Here is a 20,273-nt window from a genome sequence, read left to right as displayed (position 1 = left end):
CATTCAGTTTCATCCCATTGCTTCTAGTCTTTCCTTGTGCAAATGAGAATAAAGTTGATCCTTCTACAATGTGACAGCCCTTTAGATATTTGTAGACAGCTATTAAGTCTCCTCTCAGTCTTCTCTTTTGCAAACTAAACATTCCCAAATCCTGCAACCTTTCCTCATAAGACAGGGTTTGCAGACCGGTCACCATTCTGGTCGCTCTTTTCTGAACTTGCTCCAGTTTGTTGATGTCTTTTTTAAAATGTGGTGCCCAAAACTGGACACAATATTCCAGATGAGGTCTGACCAAAGAGGAGTAGAGGGAAATAATGACTTCACGTGATCTAGACTGTATGCTTCTGTTAATACATCCTAGAATTGCATTTGCCTTTTTTGCTGCTGCATCACACTGTTGACTCATATTCAGTCTGTGATCTATTAGTATACCCAAGTCTTTTTCACATGTGCTGTCACTTAGCCCTATTCCTCCCATTCTATATATGCTTTTTTCATTTTTATTGCCCAGATGTAGTACTTTGCATTTCTCCCTGTTAAAAACCATTCTGTTAGTTGCTGCCCACTTCTCCAGTTTATTTAAATCTTTTTGAATCCTCTCTCTCTCTTCTCTAGTATTAGCTATCCCTCCTAGCTTTGTGTCATCAGCAAATTTAATCAGTTTACCCTCAATTCCTTCATCTAAATCATTGATAAAGATGTTGAACAATACAGGGCCCAGGACAGAGCCCTGTGGTACCCCACTTGAGACATTCTTCCAACTGGATGTGCAGCCATTTACGACCACTCTTTGGGTCCGATCACTAAGCCAGTTATGAATCCACCTAACAGTTGCCTTGTCCATTCCATACTTAGTCATTTTTTCAATAAGGATTGTATGAGAGACTTTGTCAAATGCTTTGCTGAAGTCAAGATATACTATATCTACAGCATTTCCTTGATCCACCCAATCAGTGATACCGTCATAGAAGGAAATTAAGTTAGTCTGACATGACTTATTAGTTAGAAACCCATGCTGACTCTGTTTAATCACTTCATTCTTATCCAGGTATTGACATACATGTTGTTTAATAATTTGTTCAAAGATCTTTCCTGGTATAGAAGTCAGACTCACCGGCCTATAGTTGCCTGGGTCCACCTTCTTCCCCTTTTTGAAGATAGGAACAACATTTGCTCTTCTCCAGTCTTCTGGCACTTCTCCTGTTCTCCAAGAATTTTCAAAGATTATGGAGAGGGGTTCAAAAATTTCTTCTGCTATCTCCTTCAGTACTCTGGGGTGTAATTCATCTGGACCTGGAGACTTGAATTCATTTAGGTTAGCTAAGTGTTTCCTCACTATCTTTCTGTTTATAGATATCCTGGATTCTTCTATTCCCTTAATAGGACAGTGAATAACAGTTGATGTTGCATTTCCTTTCTGAGAGAAAACAGATGCAAAATAGGAATTTAAAAGTTCAGCCTTCTCAACATCCTGTCTTACCATTTCATCATTTTCATCCTGTAAAAATCCTATAGCATCTTTGACTTTTCTTTTACTTTTGACATATCCCCAAAATCCTTTATTATTGCTTTTGACATCTCTTGCAAGCCTCAGTTCATTTTCAGCTTTAGCTAATCTGATTTGTGCCCTGCAGGTTCTGCAGACAGCATTATATTCTTCTTTAGATATGCCTCCCTCTTTCCATTTTATAAACATTTTTTTCTTCCTTTTTAGCATGTGCTTAAGTTCTGTGTTCATCCATCCTGGTTTCCTTAAATGCTTCCTATTCTTCCCTCTTTTCGGAATTGTTAACAACTGTGCTTTGAGAATTTCATTTTTCAAGATTTCCCATCCTTCCTGGACATTTTTGTCTTTAAGGATATCCAGCCATTGGATCCCTCCAATTCTCTTTCTGAATCCCTTAAAATCTGCCTTTCTGAAATCTAACCTTGACGTCTGAGTCTTCACAGGTCTTCCACCTCTAGTAATCCAAAATTCTAAAATAGCATGGTCGCTACCTCCTAGGGTCCCAGCCACTTTTACCTCCTCAACCATTTCCTCCCTGTTTATAAGGATTAGATCCAAGGTAGCAGTTCCCCTTGTTTTCTCCTCTACCTTTTGGAAGATAAAGTTGTCAGCAAGAGAGGATAAGAATTTCCTTGACCTGTTAGTTTTGCCTGAGAGAGATTCCCAACAAATGTCTGGATAGTTGAAATCTCCCATGACAACTATGTCATATTTTTTGGAGAACTTGGCCATCTGATGCATAAAGAGTTCATCTATATCTTCGGCTTGCACAGGCGGCCTGTAGTAAATGCCTACAATGGTGTCCTTTCCATTGTTCTGTCCTTGTATTCTTACCCAAACAGTTTCCACAGAACTCCCAGTCTCTGAAGCTTCAATCTCTGTGCAGATATACGCGTTTCGAACATACAATGCGACACCCCCTCCTCGTTTATCAAGTCTGTTTCTTGCAAATAAGTTGTATCCTTCTAGTCTTGTATTCCAATCATGTGTATTGTCCCACCAAGTTTCAGTGATTCCAATTACATCATATTTCTGTTCCTGTGTTAGTAGTTCCAATTCTCCTTGTTTGTTGCCCATGCTTTGTGCATTAGTATAGAAACATTTTAGTTTGTGATTGGTTTCTCTTTCTCCAATATTTTTATTAATTAGATTCTTTCGTCTTTGTTCTTCCTTTCCACTTCTAATAGCAGAGTTCTCAATAGCATTTGTCAGGTGTATGGCTTTTTCTGGTCTTTTGCTTCCCTTCCCATGTTGTTCTAGTTTAAAGCTCTCCTTACAAGTGTAGCAAGGCGACTTCCAAATACATGCTTTCCAGTTTTCGTAAGGTGCACCCCATCTCTAGCAAGTAGTCCATCGTATAAGTAGTTCACTCCGTGATCCAGAAATCCAAATCGTTGCTGACGGCACCATCGACGTAGCCAGTTGTTCACCTGCAGAATCTTATTCCACCTCCTTGTTCCATGGCCATCCACTGGGAGGATGGAAGAGAAGACCACCTGCGCTCCCAGTTCTTTCACTTTCTTGCCTAAGTAATTGCAGTTTCAGTAGAGAGTAAAGAAAATACATTTCAAAATCTGTTCACATAAAAACATACCTTATTTTGTGGACTATAAGACGCAATGGACCATAATATGTGCTCAATTTTTTGGGAGGAAAGTAGAAAAAAATATATTTTTAATAACACGGTCCGTCTTATAGTGTCAATTTACGGTAGCTTACCAGGGGGCAGCAGTGGAGTGGGGTAAAAGGAGGCATGGTTGCCCTAAAGCGCTGCTCATTCCGGATCATGGGAACGCAGTCTAATTCTATCTCTCTCTGTAGTGAGAAGTGACATTATTATTTTTCATACTTTCATTCTTAAACTGCTATTATTGTAAATAGTGTTATGCCTATTGCTTTATCAAATTTGTGCTTTTGAGTCTGTTTAGAATTATTTTACCCATTTTTCTATCAGTTAACCACAACTACATTTATTTAATCGTTTTTGAATTTTGGTCAAAAGTAATCAATTACCTATATAAATACCTGTGTCTAACCTGTATCCATAAATCACATAGGTTTCTATGTAAATACTTGTTGAGAATTTGTATCCCTCACAAGCCAGTACCTTTTCTGTTTTAATTGGTTTTAAATGAGATTATGTTTCAATAGAAATGTTATTTTTAATTTTATCTCACTTCTGATTACTGGGTGGTTTAGATAGATCCAGCAGAACCGTGGAACAATACAATGGGTTGCGTCAAATAGGAGTGTGATTATGCAACCCACACCCCAACGTGGGCATTTCTGGTCATATCAGGGGTAAACCTTAAAACATTCAAGTTTTGGTTTAAAAACATTTGATACGTTACCATTTTAATACATCATCTAAGGAATTAGAATAGGAGTTATGTCCAATGCCAACCATTGTAGCAGGCTCTAAGATATAATATAGAGTAGATGACAACCTTTGATCCTACCCCATCTCACCATTGTACATCTGCAGAAGTTTGTAACAACATTTTCCCAATACAGTAGATATACAGTGTATGTTGGGAAAGGGTTCAGTAAAAGACATTGGTCAGATTACCAAACAACCATGAAAAATATTCCAGCCTGATATACCCCCACTACTCACAGATCGTACAGCGCAGGGCAGGTGGAAGGGTCTTACACTTCCAAAACACAGAGTTTACAAATTAAAAAGGATGGCACGCGGAATTTCAACATTAATTGTAAAAGTTTTATAATGACTGAATGGTCTCGGACTCTCTACAACTTACCCAGTGTGTGGGGTTAAGGGGTTAAATGAGAACTCTGTAGCTGTAACCTTTGATACAAGTACACTGGCTGTTAGCGGATGATCGGTTCTCCTGATCCTCATGCGCTCTCAATATTTGTTGAAGATGACTTCTCTAAACAAAAACATTGTTCCTTCTTATTGACACAGAAATCATAAGGAATCAGATAATTACATGATGTTGCGTCGTCTATTTTTAATATTTGCTTTTTGAAGTATTTTCTAAACCTTTGAAAAGTGTATCCTGGTGTTCTCCAGGTTCAGGTGCGGATGGCCTTATTATCAGTCCGGGTGCAATCTGACAAAACATTGGATCACATTCGGATCAGTGTCTTTGGACAGAATATGTCCAAAAAGAAAAAACTGGTGCACAACTGAGTTTCATCAGATATTCGGATCGCAGTTGGCCATGCTAGTCAATGAGCATGTGGAAATCATCAGACTGCACTCGGATGAAAACTGAGTGTAGCGCAATTTCCGCTGTAAGGGGGTGAAATAATACTACTTCCTTGCTCTGCCTCCCTTAATAGTTCTTAATGTTTTATGTTGTAGGGTAATTACTGCTACTGTGTATTTATAGCAATCCTGTGGTACTGCTACATGTCATCATTTATTACCACCCAGAATCAATGGTATTGCCACACTTTTATATGTGTTACCATTTCCTGTAAATGTGTTGTGTTCTGTTGTACAATACTATATTTTGGATCGGGAAAGTGTAGTGCACCCTTTGGACATTAGAGGGAGCACTTTATTACATAGAGTTCTCAGCAAGTTAGGGTTAAGTGTATGAGGGGCTTCAAGAAGTTAAGGCTAGGCTAGAAGGAAGTTAGTTCAGATGGGGCCAGGGCGCCCGAAGTGTCCACATGGGCTATAGGCCCAGGACAGCTCGGCAGCCACACAATGTTAATCAGTGACATTCCCAGTTATCCACAGCTATTGGACATTATTACAGTGAGCCAGAACTGCAGATAAGATATGGCAACTCATTGCCTAAGTGGACGCTCTTAGGACCGGGGTCGGATGGGCTAAGGAGCAACCAGAAACAGGGAGTGAGGAACAGAAGGATGCTGTAGCTTCACAGGGAACAGTACAGATGGGTCAGATGCTTTTCCAAAGGCAACTAAACCAGGTGGCTGATGATCTCGAGTCTGGGGTGAAGCAGGCAGAAGGAATTGTCATCATGGCAAGGATAGGCCAGAAGGAAGCTGGGAAGCAGTTTAAGGCGGTCCAGTCTGGGTACGTGCCGGGTGGAAGTGCCAGCAAAATAGCCAAAGCAGAGGAAGCATGTAAAGAAGGATGTGCTTATAAATGATGTGCCAACTGTGGATATTTTGTGTGAAGTTGTCAGTGAAGAAACCATTCAAGTTACCATGGACTGTGTCTCAGTTACTGGGAGTCGCCTTGGAGAGGGGCTATCGCCACTTGGGAAGTGCCCAGAGGGACCCGAACCTGGAGACCCAGGTATGTCGAATAGTGGACTTTACTTTTCTGTGAGAGAAGGCCTCGACACCGATGCTTTAGCATCCAAGGCCACGACTATAGTCCTGGCTGACCCTTATACAGCGCACACACACAGAATGGAAAAGATGGAAACATTTTGTTTTCCATATTCTTCTCATCTGAAAGAATCAGATCGCACCGTCCTCACACTCTGATCAGAGTGTCATTTACATAATTGGCCCGATCTTTCGGATGAGACTATGCTCCATTTTTGAACCATGTGTCTATTTTTACTATCCAGGAGGCATCCATTTTTTTCAAATTAAAAAAAATAAGTTCTACTTTTCTCAGATCAATTAAACAGTACAAAACGAACAGTTCTCAATTGACGCACAGAAGGTATTGAGTGCAAACTGCTTTTTTCAGGAATCCATTGATTTGAATGGGGGAGTTTGATTCATGACTTGGATCGAAAAGGACATATCCATTTTTTGTAGACAGTCATAAAAAAACACAACCAAGTGAACAGTCCTTGAAAAGTCCACTTTTCACACGTGTGTTTTTCATGGACAGTACATGCTCCTATTGTTAGGGTTTGGGGAATGCACTAAATAAAATATGATGGTAAAGTGCGTTCGCAACCCTAGGTCCACAGTGCCGAGATGGAAAGCCACAACTAGTGAACAATTGCAAAACGTAGCAGCGAGCTGGCACCGTAAACACACCGAGTTAAACGTCACTCAGTGTGAGCAGAGTGCTAAGTAATTGACTCTGTTACTCCACATCAGTACACCAACAGAGAGCACTCAACGCTATGCCCTGTTAGGCTTCACAGGAGCATAGTAGAAATGACGCTAAGTGGAGGGCCCTATAGCTACCCCCCAGGAAGTCTAAGTTGATGGTTGCGCTTGCTCTGTAACTCAACTGTGCTAACCGCACACATGAAGGAGACAGATACTAAGTCAAGCGGGAGTTCCCACCCTACACTGCCTGACCATAAATACGCTCATAGAGCAAGTAGCAGCACACATTTATACGGAGTGGTCACATTTCCTCCAACACACACACACCAAGTGTAAACGATTGTAGCATGACAATGGGCACCCCAAAGATCATTTTATAGACTGCGCCTAAGTCCAGTCAGACAGGACCTTGCTCGTGGACCAATTCGGAGCTGGCACAGGACCTGAGCAGCTGACAACTGACCACCAATGAGAGGTCGCCACCTCACGAGCATGCTCAGTAGAGCGAATGCTGGACTTAGCCTCAGGAATGACTGCTCGCCGCTGTCTAAAGTTAGTTACCATAGCTGAACCTGGAGAGGCATCTGTAACAACGCGCACAGCCCCAGTCTGAGCAAGACACAGAGACCGACTTCTTTGCTGAGCAGCATCTACAGCAGGTCGAGACTGGATAGGAGACCGTAGGAGAAAATAAGGTTCGGGATCCACCCTGTGAAGAGGGAGAATCCTAGTGCCTAACACCTATTATAGTCTATATGGCTGATCATACATCCATGTTTAATTTTTCGTCCAGCAGAAAAGATCATAGAAACATGTCTGATTTTGATCTGAATTATATGCCTAGATCTCCCCATACGCGGTCCATGAATATCACAGACAGGGAAAAGTCCTATGGCTTTGCAATCCATGTCTTGCTTTTTTTAGCATTGCATTGGGTAAAAGAAGTTGTAGACATTTTTGGGAAGAAAAGTAAACCAAGAGCAGTATATTAGAAGAAAGACTATTCTTCATTTCTATTGGCATAAAAATTAAGAAAGGGGTACAATAGTGATATTTTCACCAACTTATCTTTACTCTTCTATATAAAATGAATGGTCCAAAAGGAAATACCAGGCAATCTTTCAAAAATGTAACTTTATGGTTCTAGAAAATATCAGAGAGTATCAAATTATGGGAGGAGATGTGAAAAATGTTGTTATTGTTTTAAAAGAAAGATGAGGGACGAAACAGTACAGAGCTGACCACTAAGGCCTCTTTCACACTTCAGTTTTTTAGCATCAGTTCAAATCCGCCAAAAAGTCAGAGAAGCGGATCCGTTCTGAACTGATGCGAACGGATGGCACAGGATCCGTTTTCAGACAGATCCTGAAAATGAGGAAATATAAAGGAACTGCTGGCCGGGAAAAAAGAGAGAGAGAGAGAGAGAGAGAATATGAATGAATTTTGTCCGGCACCCAGAAAGAATTTCGGGTTAAATCAGTGTCTGGTGGATCCGCCAGAGAAAAAAACGTTGCAAGCTCCGTTTTGAAATCTTTGAGGATGGTGACGGACAGCAACTTTTGGCGGATCCTCACAAAAAACAGATGCAACGGACAGCAATCCGTCACAATCCGCCATTAATGCAAGTCAATGGGGAAAAAAACGGATCCTCAAAAGAAAATTGAGGATCCGTTTTTTTCAAAACCTGGCGGATTGTGACTGATTGTAAAAAATGGAAGTGTGAAAGAGGCCTAACCTAGTAGATAATCATTTAGCAGTCCTTTTAGACAGATTAGAATGGGAAGATATTTCCCATAGAACATAAATCAGCAAATTGCAACACGTTGTTTTGGAGAGACTATAGGTGCGATTCATCAAATCCAGAATTCTGACCTAAAAAGTTGCAAAGTTTTGGCACACATTGAAGCTGCCCTAAAATTTTGAGACTTTTGGCATTGTTATACTATCTTTGCCCAGCTTCCACAAAGGAGGCACAACTGGGGCAGGACATGGGGGCGTGGTGACTGCCGCTCCTCAAATTAATGACGAACAGTGGCGTTTATTACACTACAAATTTTATTCCAGTCGATGACTTGAGTAACAATTGTAGCGAGGTGCACACAGAAGGTGCATGCCACTTATCCAACTCCTCTATGCCTCTTCATGAATCATCTGACTCCAGCACACCCCCACATCAAGGCCGGCGAGAACAACGCCCATATGAATGAATTGGAACCTACGTCTTTTATACTACCAACTAGATGGTGGCCGATTCTACCGATTCTAACGCATCGGGTATTCTAGAATATGTATGCAGGACGATCCATCACAATCGGCGATCTCACAGCGGGGGGCCTGGTCGCTGCTGCGTGTCACAATGAGCGAGATCGCTAGCACCGGTCTAGATACTTCCGCAGCCGAGAGATGACCTCCGTGTGGCAGGAGGTGACCTGCGGCAACCATCTGGAGATCAGCGGCTAGCGCCGCAGATCTCCCAACGGTAGCGGTGGCATGCGTCGTTCGAGTTCCGCGCCAATTCGCGGCCGGACTGCGCCAGTCGCTGATTGGTCGCGACTGGCCGAGCGTGACCAATCAGCGACGTGGGATTTCAATTACAAACAGAGAGACAGACAGACAGAATTAGACGATTATATAGTAGATTATGATTTATAATATAGGGGAAGAAACAGGATGCAAGATATGGTAATAAGTAGAGATGAGAGGATCGATTCGCAGGACATCAGACAGGTCAGTTGTCTCTAGCTGCTAAACGGGAGACTCGCAAATCTTACCATCTGGTACTCCGCCATAGACTTTGATTAGCCAAGGGTGGAGCACAATCATGAAGCTTGTCAATCATTGGAACAAGTTTTCATGCACATTATGTAGAAAAAAATAATAAAAGTATGTAGAAAACTGGCTAAAATTAAATTAATGATTGATGTAGGATGGGAAGTGGCTATAGATTGCAATTTTCCTAATTCCTTGTTAAAAAATTGCGTATGAGTTCTGCTGCGGATTTCTGAAAACTGAAATAAAAATCAGTATAGAAAGATCAGTTTATTATCAATTTAAATTAATTCAAACACATATTCCCATTCCAAGATCATTATGATCGTAACTCATGATATGATAAATAATTTTTATTGATGCAAAATGTAAATTGAGTCCTGTTGATTTTATAAGAAAAACCTTTAGCGCCAGGGTAGAAGGAGTCACTCTATTCGATAATGGATTCCTGTACCTATAAGTTCTATTATGCAGATGGATTTGATTCTAGACAATATCTGGAGAGTTATTTGTCAGACAAGTCTGAAATGGTATTTGGAGACAATAGCTTGAAATTTCCCATTGAAAATCTTGCAAAAATTTTTGCAGATGGTATGTATTTTTCAATGTTTAATTCTATTTTTTCATACTTTTATCACATAACAAATGAAATTCCTATAAAACTAAGTGTGTCATACTAAAAATCATTCTGTCCCTAATGTCATATTCCCCACCACTCTAGTGTGGATAAGAAGACAGGAGGGGTGAAAGTTGGGGTCTCCTAGAGTCATTTTTATTCCTTTGTCATTTCCATAAGATTGGAAACTTGTAGAGGATATTTAGATTACTCTAAAACTTTAACTGGAGACATAACAATTCTGCTTTTATAGTATCTGGTTAAGGCCTCTTTCACACTTCAGTTTTTTGCATCAGTTCAAATCCGCCAAAAAGTCAGACAAGCGGATCCGTTCTGAACTGATGTGAACGGATGGCACAGGAGAGAGAGAGAGAGAGAGAGAGAAAGAGAGAGAGAGAGAGAGAGAGAATTTTTTTCGGTCCGGCAGCCAGAAAGAATTTGGGGTTAAAACAGTGTCTGGCGGATCCGCCAGAAAAAAAAACGTTGCAAGCTCCGTTTTGAAATCTTTGAGGATGATAACGGACAGCAACTTTTGGCGGATCCGCAAAAAAAACGGATGCAACGGATGGCAATCCGTCACAATCCGCCCATAATGCAAGTCAATGGGGAAAAAAACGGATCCTCAAAAAAAAATTGCGGATCCTTTTTTTTCAAAACCTGGCGGATTGTGACTGATTGTAAAAAACTGAAGTGTGAAAGAGGCCTAACAGGTTGAGTTGGTATCATTTTCTGACCTCTTCCAACTTTATTTTGAATTTACTAAAACCCAAAAGAAATGAGATTTCACCAGAAAATTACATATTATTGAAACCATATTTTTTGAGAAAATGTTTTGAGGTTTTTTTTTGCTATTTTTTTCCTTTTTAGTGTGAAATATTATATTTTTATTTTGGTCTGATTTAGGTAGGACTCAATAAGTGTGTATATACACAGGTATGTTGTATTGAGAATTCCTAGGATTATTGGCAGTGTAAACGCACCCTTATTGAGTTCATATGTAAATGCAATTATTTGTACAGTTCTACAACTGAAGGGAACTTCAGCTACAGTGGATTGCAAAAGTATTCCCCCCCCCCTTGGAATTTTTGTGTTTTGCTACCTCGCAACCTGGAATTAAACAGTTTAGTTTGCATCGGTTCATGTAAAGAACATGCCTAGAACTGTGAATGCTTGGTTTTCTTTTTATTGTGAAGCAAACAATGAATTGGACAAAATTACTGAAAACTTCAGTGTGCATAACTGTTCAACCCCCTAAAGTCAATATTTTTTAGAGCCTCTTTGTAGAATCACTTTGGGTAAGTCTGTATGAGCTTTCCACATCTTGCCACTGGGATTTTTGCCCATTCCTCAAGGCAAAACTGTTCCAGCTCTTTCAAGTTAGATGGTTTCCTCTGGTGAAGAGCAATTTTTATGTCTGACCAGAGATTCTCAATTAAATTAAGGTCTGGTCTTTGGCTAGGCCACTCCAAAACATTTTACACATTTTCCCTTAAACCCCTTGATTGTTGCTTCAGAAGTATGCTTTGTGCCATTGTCTTGTTGGAAGGAGAACCTCTGTCCCAGTCTCAAATCACTGAAAGACTGAAACAGGTTTTGCTCAGGAATATCCTTGTATTTCTCACCATCCATCTTCCCCTTAACTCGGTCCATTTTCCCTGTCCCTACTGCTGAAAATCATCCCCAAAATATGATGCTGCCACCATGTTTCACTGTGGGGATGGTGTTTTTGGGGTGATGAGCAGTATTGGTTTGCAGTCAGACATATCGTTTACAATGGTGGCCGAAAAGTTCAATTTTGGTCTCATCTGGCCACAGCACCTTCCTGCATACATTTGGGGAGTCTCCCATATGTCTTTTGGCAATCTCAAAATGAGCCTTACAATTTTTGTGTGTACGTAAAGGCTTTATTCTGCCCACTCTTCCTTAAAGCCTACGTCTATGGAGTGTATGGCTTATTGTCATCATATGGACAGATAGTTTAGTCTCTACTTGAGAACTCTGCAGGTCCTTACGTTTTACCTTTGGTCTCTGTGCTGCCTCTCTGATTAATGCCCTCCTTGCCCGGGCTGAAAATTTTGGTGGGCGGCCCTTTTTGGGCAGGTGGTACCATATTCTTTGCGTTTAATAATGGATTTGATGGTTCTCCGAGGGATCATCAGAGATTGGGATTTTTTTTATAATACAACCCTGACTTGAACATCTCAACAACTTTGTCCTTGATTTGTTTGAAGATCTACTTGGTCTTCATGGTGTTGTTTAGTTAGTGATGTCTCTTGTTAATGGTGTTACAGCCTCTGTGGCCTTTCAGAAAAGGTAAAGTGTAAATACTGACACACGTGTGATACTTAGATTGGACATAGGGGGACATCCTGTCACTAAGCATGTGACTTATGAAGGGTATTGCTTGAACCAGAAGTTTTTAGGGGTTTCATCGCAAAGTTGGTGAATATATGTGTACGTGCCAATTTTTAGTTATTTAATCCCATAAATTTAATTTATGTCTATATTTTTCTCACTTGACCAACTTGGACTTTTTAGTGCTGAAGCATCACACACAAATCGGATTAGAAAAGTATTTAAACACAGGTTGTAATGTAAGAAAATGGGTACAAAACCAAAGGGGCCAATACTTTTGCAAGCCACTGTATATATCCTGGGTATGACAGAAGATGTATAACTAGAGTTTTGGTTAAGTGGGGGCAAAACTTCTCAGTCAGCCCCTAACCAGGTAACCTTGATTACAACCAAATGTGGTAACACACCCTATTTGTGGATGTACAAGAACCTCAGCAGATGCCCGCGCTGTTGCTGAAAATAATCTCTATACAAAGACCAACACTGATATTACTGCCATATGGTCAGTGGTAAATACCAGTCCTACGGAACATATAAGTGATTACAGCACAGTTGTAGATAGTGACTTACAGCTGACGTTCTTTCTTATGGAATAGATAACTTTTTCCACCTTTTCCATCTGGCCCAGACCGACACAACAACTTCTCCAGCCAGGACTCGACAGCAGAAATTACAACAAAGACACATTTGACATTTCCAGCACCATCCCCATCCAACCTGCACAAACTCCACATCATGCTAATACCCCAATGCTCAGCCGCTGTGTGATACTGTGTGCAATCTAGATGGTAAAACGACCCTCTAGTAATGCCGTGTGCAAGTGCCCTAGAAAACAGTGCCCACATGTTGCCCATAGAAAGTAATAATGCCCTGTGTGCCCCTTTGAAAGTCCTAACCTAAATACTCATATAACAAGTGCCCACTTAACATTTAATAATGTCAAAAGTCTCACCCTGTTCAGCTCCCCTCTACACAGCATGATACTCTCTTGTACATAGCATAAAGCCCCTTCACTGTATAGTACCCCACACACAGTATACTGACTCTTTAGTATCCCCAAAATTGTTTATGCTCCAACACTGCATGATGGTCCCTACAATGCACAAAGACCCCAAATTATCTCCCACACTGTATGATGGACCCCTCACTGTAATCCCCACACTGTATGATGGTCCACTAAATTGCCTCCATATAGTATAATGCAACAGATAGTCCTCAATATACAGGGTGGGTCATTTACAGTGGGGCAAAAAAGTATTTAGTCAGTCAGCAATAGTGCAAGTTCCACCACTTAAAAAGATGAGAGGCGTCTGTAATTTACATCATAGGTAGACCTCAACTATGGGAGACAAACTGAGAAAAAAAAATCCAGAAAATCACATTGTCTGTTTTTTTTTCATTTTATTTGCATATTATGGTGGAAAATAAGTATTTGGTCAGAAACAAGCAAACAAGATTTCTGGCTCTCACAGACCTGTAACTTCTTATTTAAGAGTCTCCTCTTTCCTCCACTCATTACCTGTAGTAATGGCACCTGTTTAAACTTGTTATCAGTATAAAAAGACACCTGTGCACACCCTCAAACAGTCTGACTCCAAACTCCACTATGGTGAAGACCAAAGAGCTGTCAAAGGACACCAGAAACAAAATTGTAGCCCTGCACCAGGCCGGGAAGACTGAATCTGCAATAGCCAACCAGCTTGGAGTGAAGAAATCAACTGTGGGAGCAATAATTAGAAAATGGAAGACATACAAGACCACTGATAATCTCCCTCGATCTGGTGCTCCACGCAAAATCCCACCCCGTGGGGTCAGAATGATCACAAGAACGGTGAGCAAAAATCCCAGAACCACACGGGGGGACCTAGTGAATGAACTGCAGAGAGCTGGGACCAATGTAACAAGGCCTACCATAAGTAACACACCATGGACTCAGATCCTGCAGTGCCAGACGTGTCCCACTGCTTAAGCCTGTACATGTCCGGGCCCGTCTGAAGTTTGCTAGAGAGCATTTGGATGATCCAGAGGAGTTTTGGGAGAATGTCCTATGGTCTGATGAAACCAAACTGGAACTGTTTGGTAGAAACACAACTTGTCGTGTTTGGAGGAAAAGGAATACTGAGTTGCATCCATCAAACACCATACCTACTGTAAAGCATGGTGGTGGAAACATCATGCTTTGGGGCTGTTTCTCTGCAAAGGGGCCAGGACGACTGATCCGGGTACATGAAAGAATGAATGGGGCCATGTATCGTGAGATTTTGAGTGCAAACCTCCTTCCATCAGCAAGGGCATTGCAGATGAAACGTGGCTGGGTCTTTCAACATGACAATGATCCAAAGCACACCGCCAGGGCAACGAAGGAGTGGCTTCGTAAGAAGCATTTCAAGGTCCTGGAGTGGCCTAGCCAGTCTCCAGATCTCAACCCTATAGAAAACCTTTGGAGGGAGTTGAAAGTCCGTGTTGCCAAGCGAAAAGCCAAAAACATCACTGCTCTAGAGGAGATCTGCATGGAGGAATGGGCCAACACACCAACAACAGTGTGTGGCAACCTTGTGAAGACTTACAGAAAACGTTTGACCTCTGTCATTGCCAACAAAGGATATATCACAAAGTATTGAGATGAAATTTTGTTTCTGACCAAATACTTATTTTCCACCATAATATGCAAATAAAATGAAAAAAAAACAGACAATGTGATTTTCTGGATTTTTTTTTCTCAGTTTGTCTCCCATAGTTGAGGTCTACCTATGATGTAAATTACAGACGCCTCTCATCTTTTTAAGTGGTGGAACTTGCACTATTGCTGACTGACTAAATACTTTTTTGCCCCACTGTATATGGATACACCTAAATAAAATGGGAATGGTTGGTGATATCAACTTCCTGTTTGTGGCACATTAGTATATGGGAGGGGGAAACTTTTCAAGATGGGTGATGACCATAGTGGCCATTTTGAAGTCAGCCATTTTGGATCCAACTTTATTTTTTACAATGTGAAGAGGGTCATGTGACAAATCAAAGTTATTGAGAATTTCACAAGAAAAACAATGGTGTGCTTGGTTTTAATGTAACTTTATTCTTTCATGAGTTATTTACAAGTTTATGACCACTTGTAAAATGTGCTCAAAGTGCTGCCCATTGTGTTGGATTGTCAATGCAACCCTCTTCTCCCACTCTTGACACACTGATAGCAACACCGCAGAAAAAAATGCTTGCACAGGCTTCCAGTATCTATTGTTTCAGATGCTGCACATCTCGTATCTTCACAGCATAGACACTGCCTTCAGATGATGCCAAAGATAAAAGTCTAAGCGGGTCAGATCGGGAGACCTTGGTGGCCATTCAACTGGCCCACGACGACCAATCCACTTTCCAGGAAACTGTTCATGTAGGAATGCTCAGACCTGACACCCAAAATTGATGGTGTGGTATGGTATATGGGGTACAAAGATAGTGGGGCCATTTTTCATCAATGGAAACCTCAATGCCACTTGTACATGATAATGTGTTGCCCTCTTTATGCACTGAAGATGGCATGTTCCCTGAGTTTTTCCAGCAAGATGGTGCACCACTACATTATGGGTGTCAGGTCCGAGCATTCCTACAAGGAATCTGACCCCTTAGACTAGCATTTCTTCTGCGGTGTTGTTATCAGTGTGTCAAGAGTGGGAGAAGAGGGTTGCATTGACAATCCAACACAATGGACAGCACTTTGAACACATTTCATTACTGGTCATAAACTTGTAAATAACTCATGAAAGAATAAAGTTACGTTAAAACCAAACACACCATTGTTTTTCCTGTGAAATGCACAATAAGTTTGATGTGTCACATGACCCTCTTCCCATTGGAAAAAATAAAGTTGGTGTGGAGAAACGGGGTCAGTGGGTGCTCTTGTCTGCTGGCCTGGCTGCATTTAGAAAGACTGCATGGACCAGGGCTCATACCACTGAACGCCCTCTCTATCTCCTCGCGGGCAACATACTATGCAGACACCACAGGATTAGGGTAAAACAGTGTGGCAATACTTTATAGAACCACAACACCCAATAGCAAACAGAGCAATCCCAGCAATTACCCCCAACATGGTGCACATTACAGGGCCTAATCCTTCCGCTGACTCGCCTGGATAATGGTAGATGTTACGTCAAAGCCCCCAAGGTCGCTATTCCACCTGTGATATACACACAGAGAAGAGATAACAATAAGAGCAGTAGGCGGAGCGTGGGTGGAGCTTCACGGAGGAAGAAAGGAGGAAGTAAGTGTCAGGTCGGACGCTATTCACACCACAGCGTCCGGCAGGCAGCGGTAGTTCCATCTCCATCCACTATAGCCTCAGTGGCGCCGGCTTGATTTTACTCAGGTTATCGGGGGTTAATCTAGCTGGAAATCAGGTGGGATGTTCGGTCACGCCTACGGTCTTTAAATAGTCGTGCTGGCCTGTGGGCGTCGCCGATTATAGCTTGTGTTTTATGCCAAGTGGTTCCGGTCTGGAGAGGAGGTGTTGGAGAGATAAATTCATATCTGGTGGCATATGATCCGTTGTTACCTTTTTGCCTTCCTATATTTGTGCTTTGCTTTGCCCTGTTCACATTACAGTATTGTCCTGTGTGTTTGCGGCGTGGTGTGGTTTAAGTTCTCCCTGTCTGTCATTACTGTGTGGGCTTTGGTGGTTTGACAACTCACTGGGTGGAGGGTGGAGGGTTCAGCTTAGGGCTGAGTAGGAGATAAGGAAAGGTTGGAGGCTCAGGCATTTGCACCATTAGCAAAAACCCTGGGTTGAGGGTCAGACAAGGTTTTCCCTAGTTTGAGGGACTCCGCAGGGGCCCCGGGTATTTCAGCCTCCTTTGACCTAAGCCCCGCATAACATTATAATCGGCCTAACATTTTTCCATGGATTCCATGACTTCCAAAAACCGCCAGTTGGCGGCGCTGTCCTTACAGGTCACCGAGTTGAAGGGGGCAGTTCAGCAGCAGGGCCTGGTTGTAGCTAATGTGCAAGCAGCTTCTGCTGGTGCAGGTGCAGCCAAAGATTCCGCTGCCTGAACGATTTTCTGGGGAACGCAGCAAATTTGTCATCTTTCGGGAGGCCTGCAAGTTATACTTTCGCATGCACCCGGTCTCCTCAGGTAATGAGGCTCAGCGGGTGGGTCTGGTGTTATCATTACTGAGTGGGGACCCTCAAGCATGGGTGTTTTCCTTACCAGCCGACTCTGCTACGTTTCATTCGGTTGAGAATGTTTTTTCAGCACTCGGGCTCATTTATGATGATCCCGACAGATTGGCTTTGGCGGAATCTAAAATCCGCGCCCTCCGTCAGGGGGAAAGTATGGCGGAAGACTATTGTTCAGAATTTCGCCATTGGGCAGTAGACACACAGTGGAACGACCCAGCGCTGCGGAGTCAGTTTATTCATGGGGTTTCAGAAAGAGTTAAACAGGCCCTCCTGATGTATGAGACTCCTGCATCGTTAGAGTCTGCCATGAGTTTGGTTATTCGTATTGATCGCCGTTTGCGTCAAGGGGGGCAGGAGACGCTGCCCCTGGGGGAAAGCAGGGGTGCAAGTGTGGTTGCTGCAGGTGAGCCCACGGAACCTATGCAAATCGCTGGGGTATCACATGTGCAGCGTCGCGTTCCTGGGTTCAGGAAGCATGGAGCATGTTTTTACTGTGGTAAAAGAGATCATTATGTAAATGCTTGTCCTGTGCTACCAAAGAAAGTCGCACCGGCGGAAAACTGGTAAGCTCAGAGGGTATGGAGGAGGCCCAACTGAGCGTATGCATATCCTCCATGATGGTATCTCAATGTATGCTCCCTGCCAGGGTTATTATTGCGGGCAGAGAGCTACCCATATCAGTGTTTGTGGATAGCAGTTCCACCACCAATCTCATGGATGAGGAGTTTGCACGCATGGCAGGTTTTAAGATCGAAAAACTCCCTCATCCTATTCGCGTGGTTACCATTAATGCCGCTCCCCTCCCACAGGGGGAGATTACTGAGTTTGTAGCTGAGGTTAAACTCCACATTGGGGTCCTACATTCTGAGTGGGTTACATGTAGGGTACTCAATAATCTCCCAGCACAAATGGTCCTGGGTTTCCCATGGTTGTCCAAGCACAACCCGGTGATTGACTGGAGAACCCAGGACATAGTCCAGTGGAGCGGTTTCTGCCAGGAAAATTGCTTGGCCACATGTGTGTCCGCCGTGAAGTCCAGCCTTCCAGAAGCATTGCTGGATTTTGCGGACGTATTCTCTGAGAGGGGTTGCTCAGAACTACCTCCACATCGAGCCTATGACTGTGAGATTAGGTTAAAACCCAGGGCTAAATTGCCAAAGGCGAGGATGTTTAGTATTTCTGATCAGGAGAGACAAGCTCTTAAAGACTACATCGCGGAGAGTTTAAGTAAAAGGCACATCCGGCCTTCATCCTCACCTGTAGCAGCTGGGTTTTTCTTCATTAAGAAAAAAGATGGGGGGTTACGCCCGTGTCTGGATTTCCGAGAGTTAAACCAGATTACGGTCCGTGATCCCTAACCGATGCCTCTGATCCCTGATTTGTTCAACCAGGTGGCTGGTGCGAAGTGGTTTTCCAAACATGACCTCAGGGGGGCATATAACCTCATAAGGGTCCGTCAGGGGGATGAGTGGAAGACGGCATTTAATACCCCTGAGGGTCATTTTGAAAGCCTAGTTATGCCATTTGGGTTGACAACCGCGCCTGCTGTTTTCCAACATTTCATAAATGATGTATTCGATCATGTGCTGGGGAAATTTGTGATTGTGTACCTGGATGATATCCTCATTTATTCAAGCGACCAGGACACTCATTTAGAGCATGTCAGGCAGGTGTTACAGTTGCTCCGTGAGAATAAGCTCTATGCTAAGCTTGAAAAATGCGTATTTTTTGTTCAGGAGTTGCCTTTTTTGGGATATATTGTATCCGCCGCAGGGTTTAAAATGGACGCCGCGAAGGTGCAAGCGGTGCTGCGATGGGAACGGCCTGATAATCTAAAAGCGCTCCAGTGGTTCCTTGGGTTTGCCAACTATTATAGGAAGTTTATTAAGAATTTCTCTACTATAGCCAAACCGCTCACAGACATGACGAAAAAAGGTACCAATCTCGCTATCTGGTGTGAGGATGCGGTGCGTGCATTTGAGCTTCTTAAAAACCATTTTGCTTCAGCCCCCATTCTGGTGCAACCGGATGTATCTAAACCATTTACGGTGGATGTCGATGCGTCTGAGGTGGGAGTGGGGTCAGTACTGTCACAGGGCTCGTCCTTGAGCAATATGCGTCCATGCGCCTACTTCTCCAAGAAGCTGTCGCCTGCCGAACGGAATTACGACATCGGCAACAGGGAGTTGTTGGCCATCACATTGGCTTTTGAGGAATGGCGACACTTCCTGGAGGGGGCGGCCCACCAGGTCACGGTCATCACTGACCATAAAAACCTGCTCTATCTGGAGTCGGCAAAGCATCTGTCTCCCAGGCAGGCTCGCTGGGCATTGTTTTTTACACGTTTTAACTTTCTGGTGACTTACCGTCCTGGGGCTAAAAACACCAAGGCGGATGCCTTGTCCAGGTGTTTTCCAGGGGGAGAACCTCGGGAAGATCCAGTACCCATCCTCCAGGAAGGTGTAGTGGTTTCGGCTCTCACGACTGAGGTAGAGGCGGAGATTGCCGAGGCCCAGGAGGAGGTACCGCCAGGACTTCCCGCTAATAAGTCATTCGTACCCCTTCATCTTCGTCTTAAAGGGTTGGGGGAACACCACGACTCTGTCCTGGCCGGTCATCCTGGGGTTAGGGGCACCTTGGAGCTGGTATCGCGCCGCTTCTGGTGGCCAAAAATCCGGCAGGACGTGGTCTCGTACATGACAGCTTGCATCACGTGCGCCAGGGCCAAGTCGCCCAGAACCTGTCCTGCTGGCACTCTACAGCCTCTGGGGATACCTAGTAGGCCATGGACAGAAATCTCCATGGACTTTATCACGGACTTGCCTGCCTCGGCGGGGAACACGGTCATCCTGGTGGTGGTTGATCGATTTTCGAAGATGGCG

General features: G+C 43.1%; 1 protein-coding gene across 1 annotated transcript in view; it reads left to right on the top strand.

The window, feature by feature from the left end:
* Positions 1 to 9,681: 9,681 nt before the first annotated feature.
* LOC141097699 (nicotinamide N-methyltransferase-like) overlaps positions 9,682 to 20,273 on the top strand; it is a 37,199-nt gene continuing 26,607 nt past the window's right edge. Inside the window, exon 1 of the mRNA XM_073585078.1 lies at positions 9,682 to 9,832. Within this exon, the coding sequence (XP_073441179.1) occupies positions 9,682 to 9,832 (151 nt within the window). The remainder of the gene's footprint in view (positions 9,833 to 20,273) is intronic.

Source organism: Dendrobates tinctorius, unplaced genomic scaffold (genome assembly GCF_039654945.1).
Source record: "Dendrobates tinctorius isolate UK_male_01 unplaced genomic scaffold, ASM3965494v1 ptg000086l, whole genome shotgun sequence".
Lineage (NCBI taxonomy): Eukaryota > Metazoa > Chordata > Amphibia > Anura > Dendrobatidae > Dendrobates > Dendrobates tinctorius.
The sequence above is the reverse complement of the archived record's forward strand: the minus strand, read 5'-3'. Positions and strand labels throughout refer to the sequence as shown.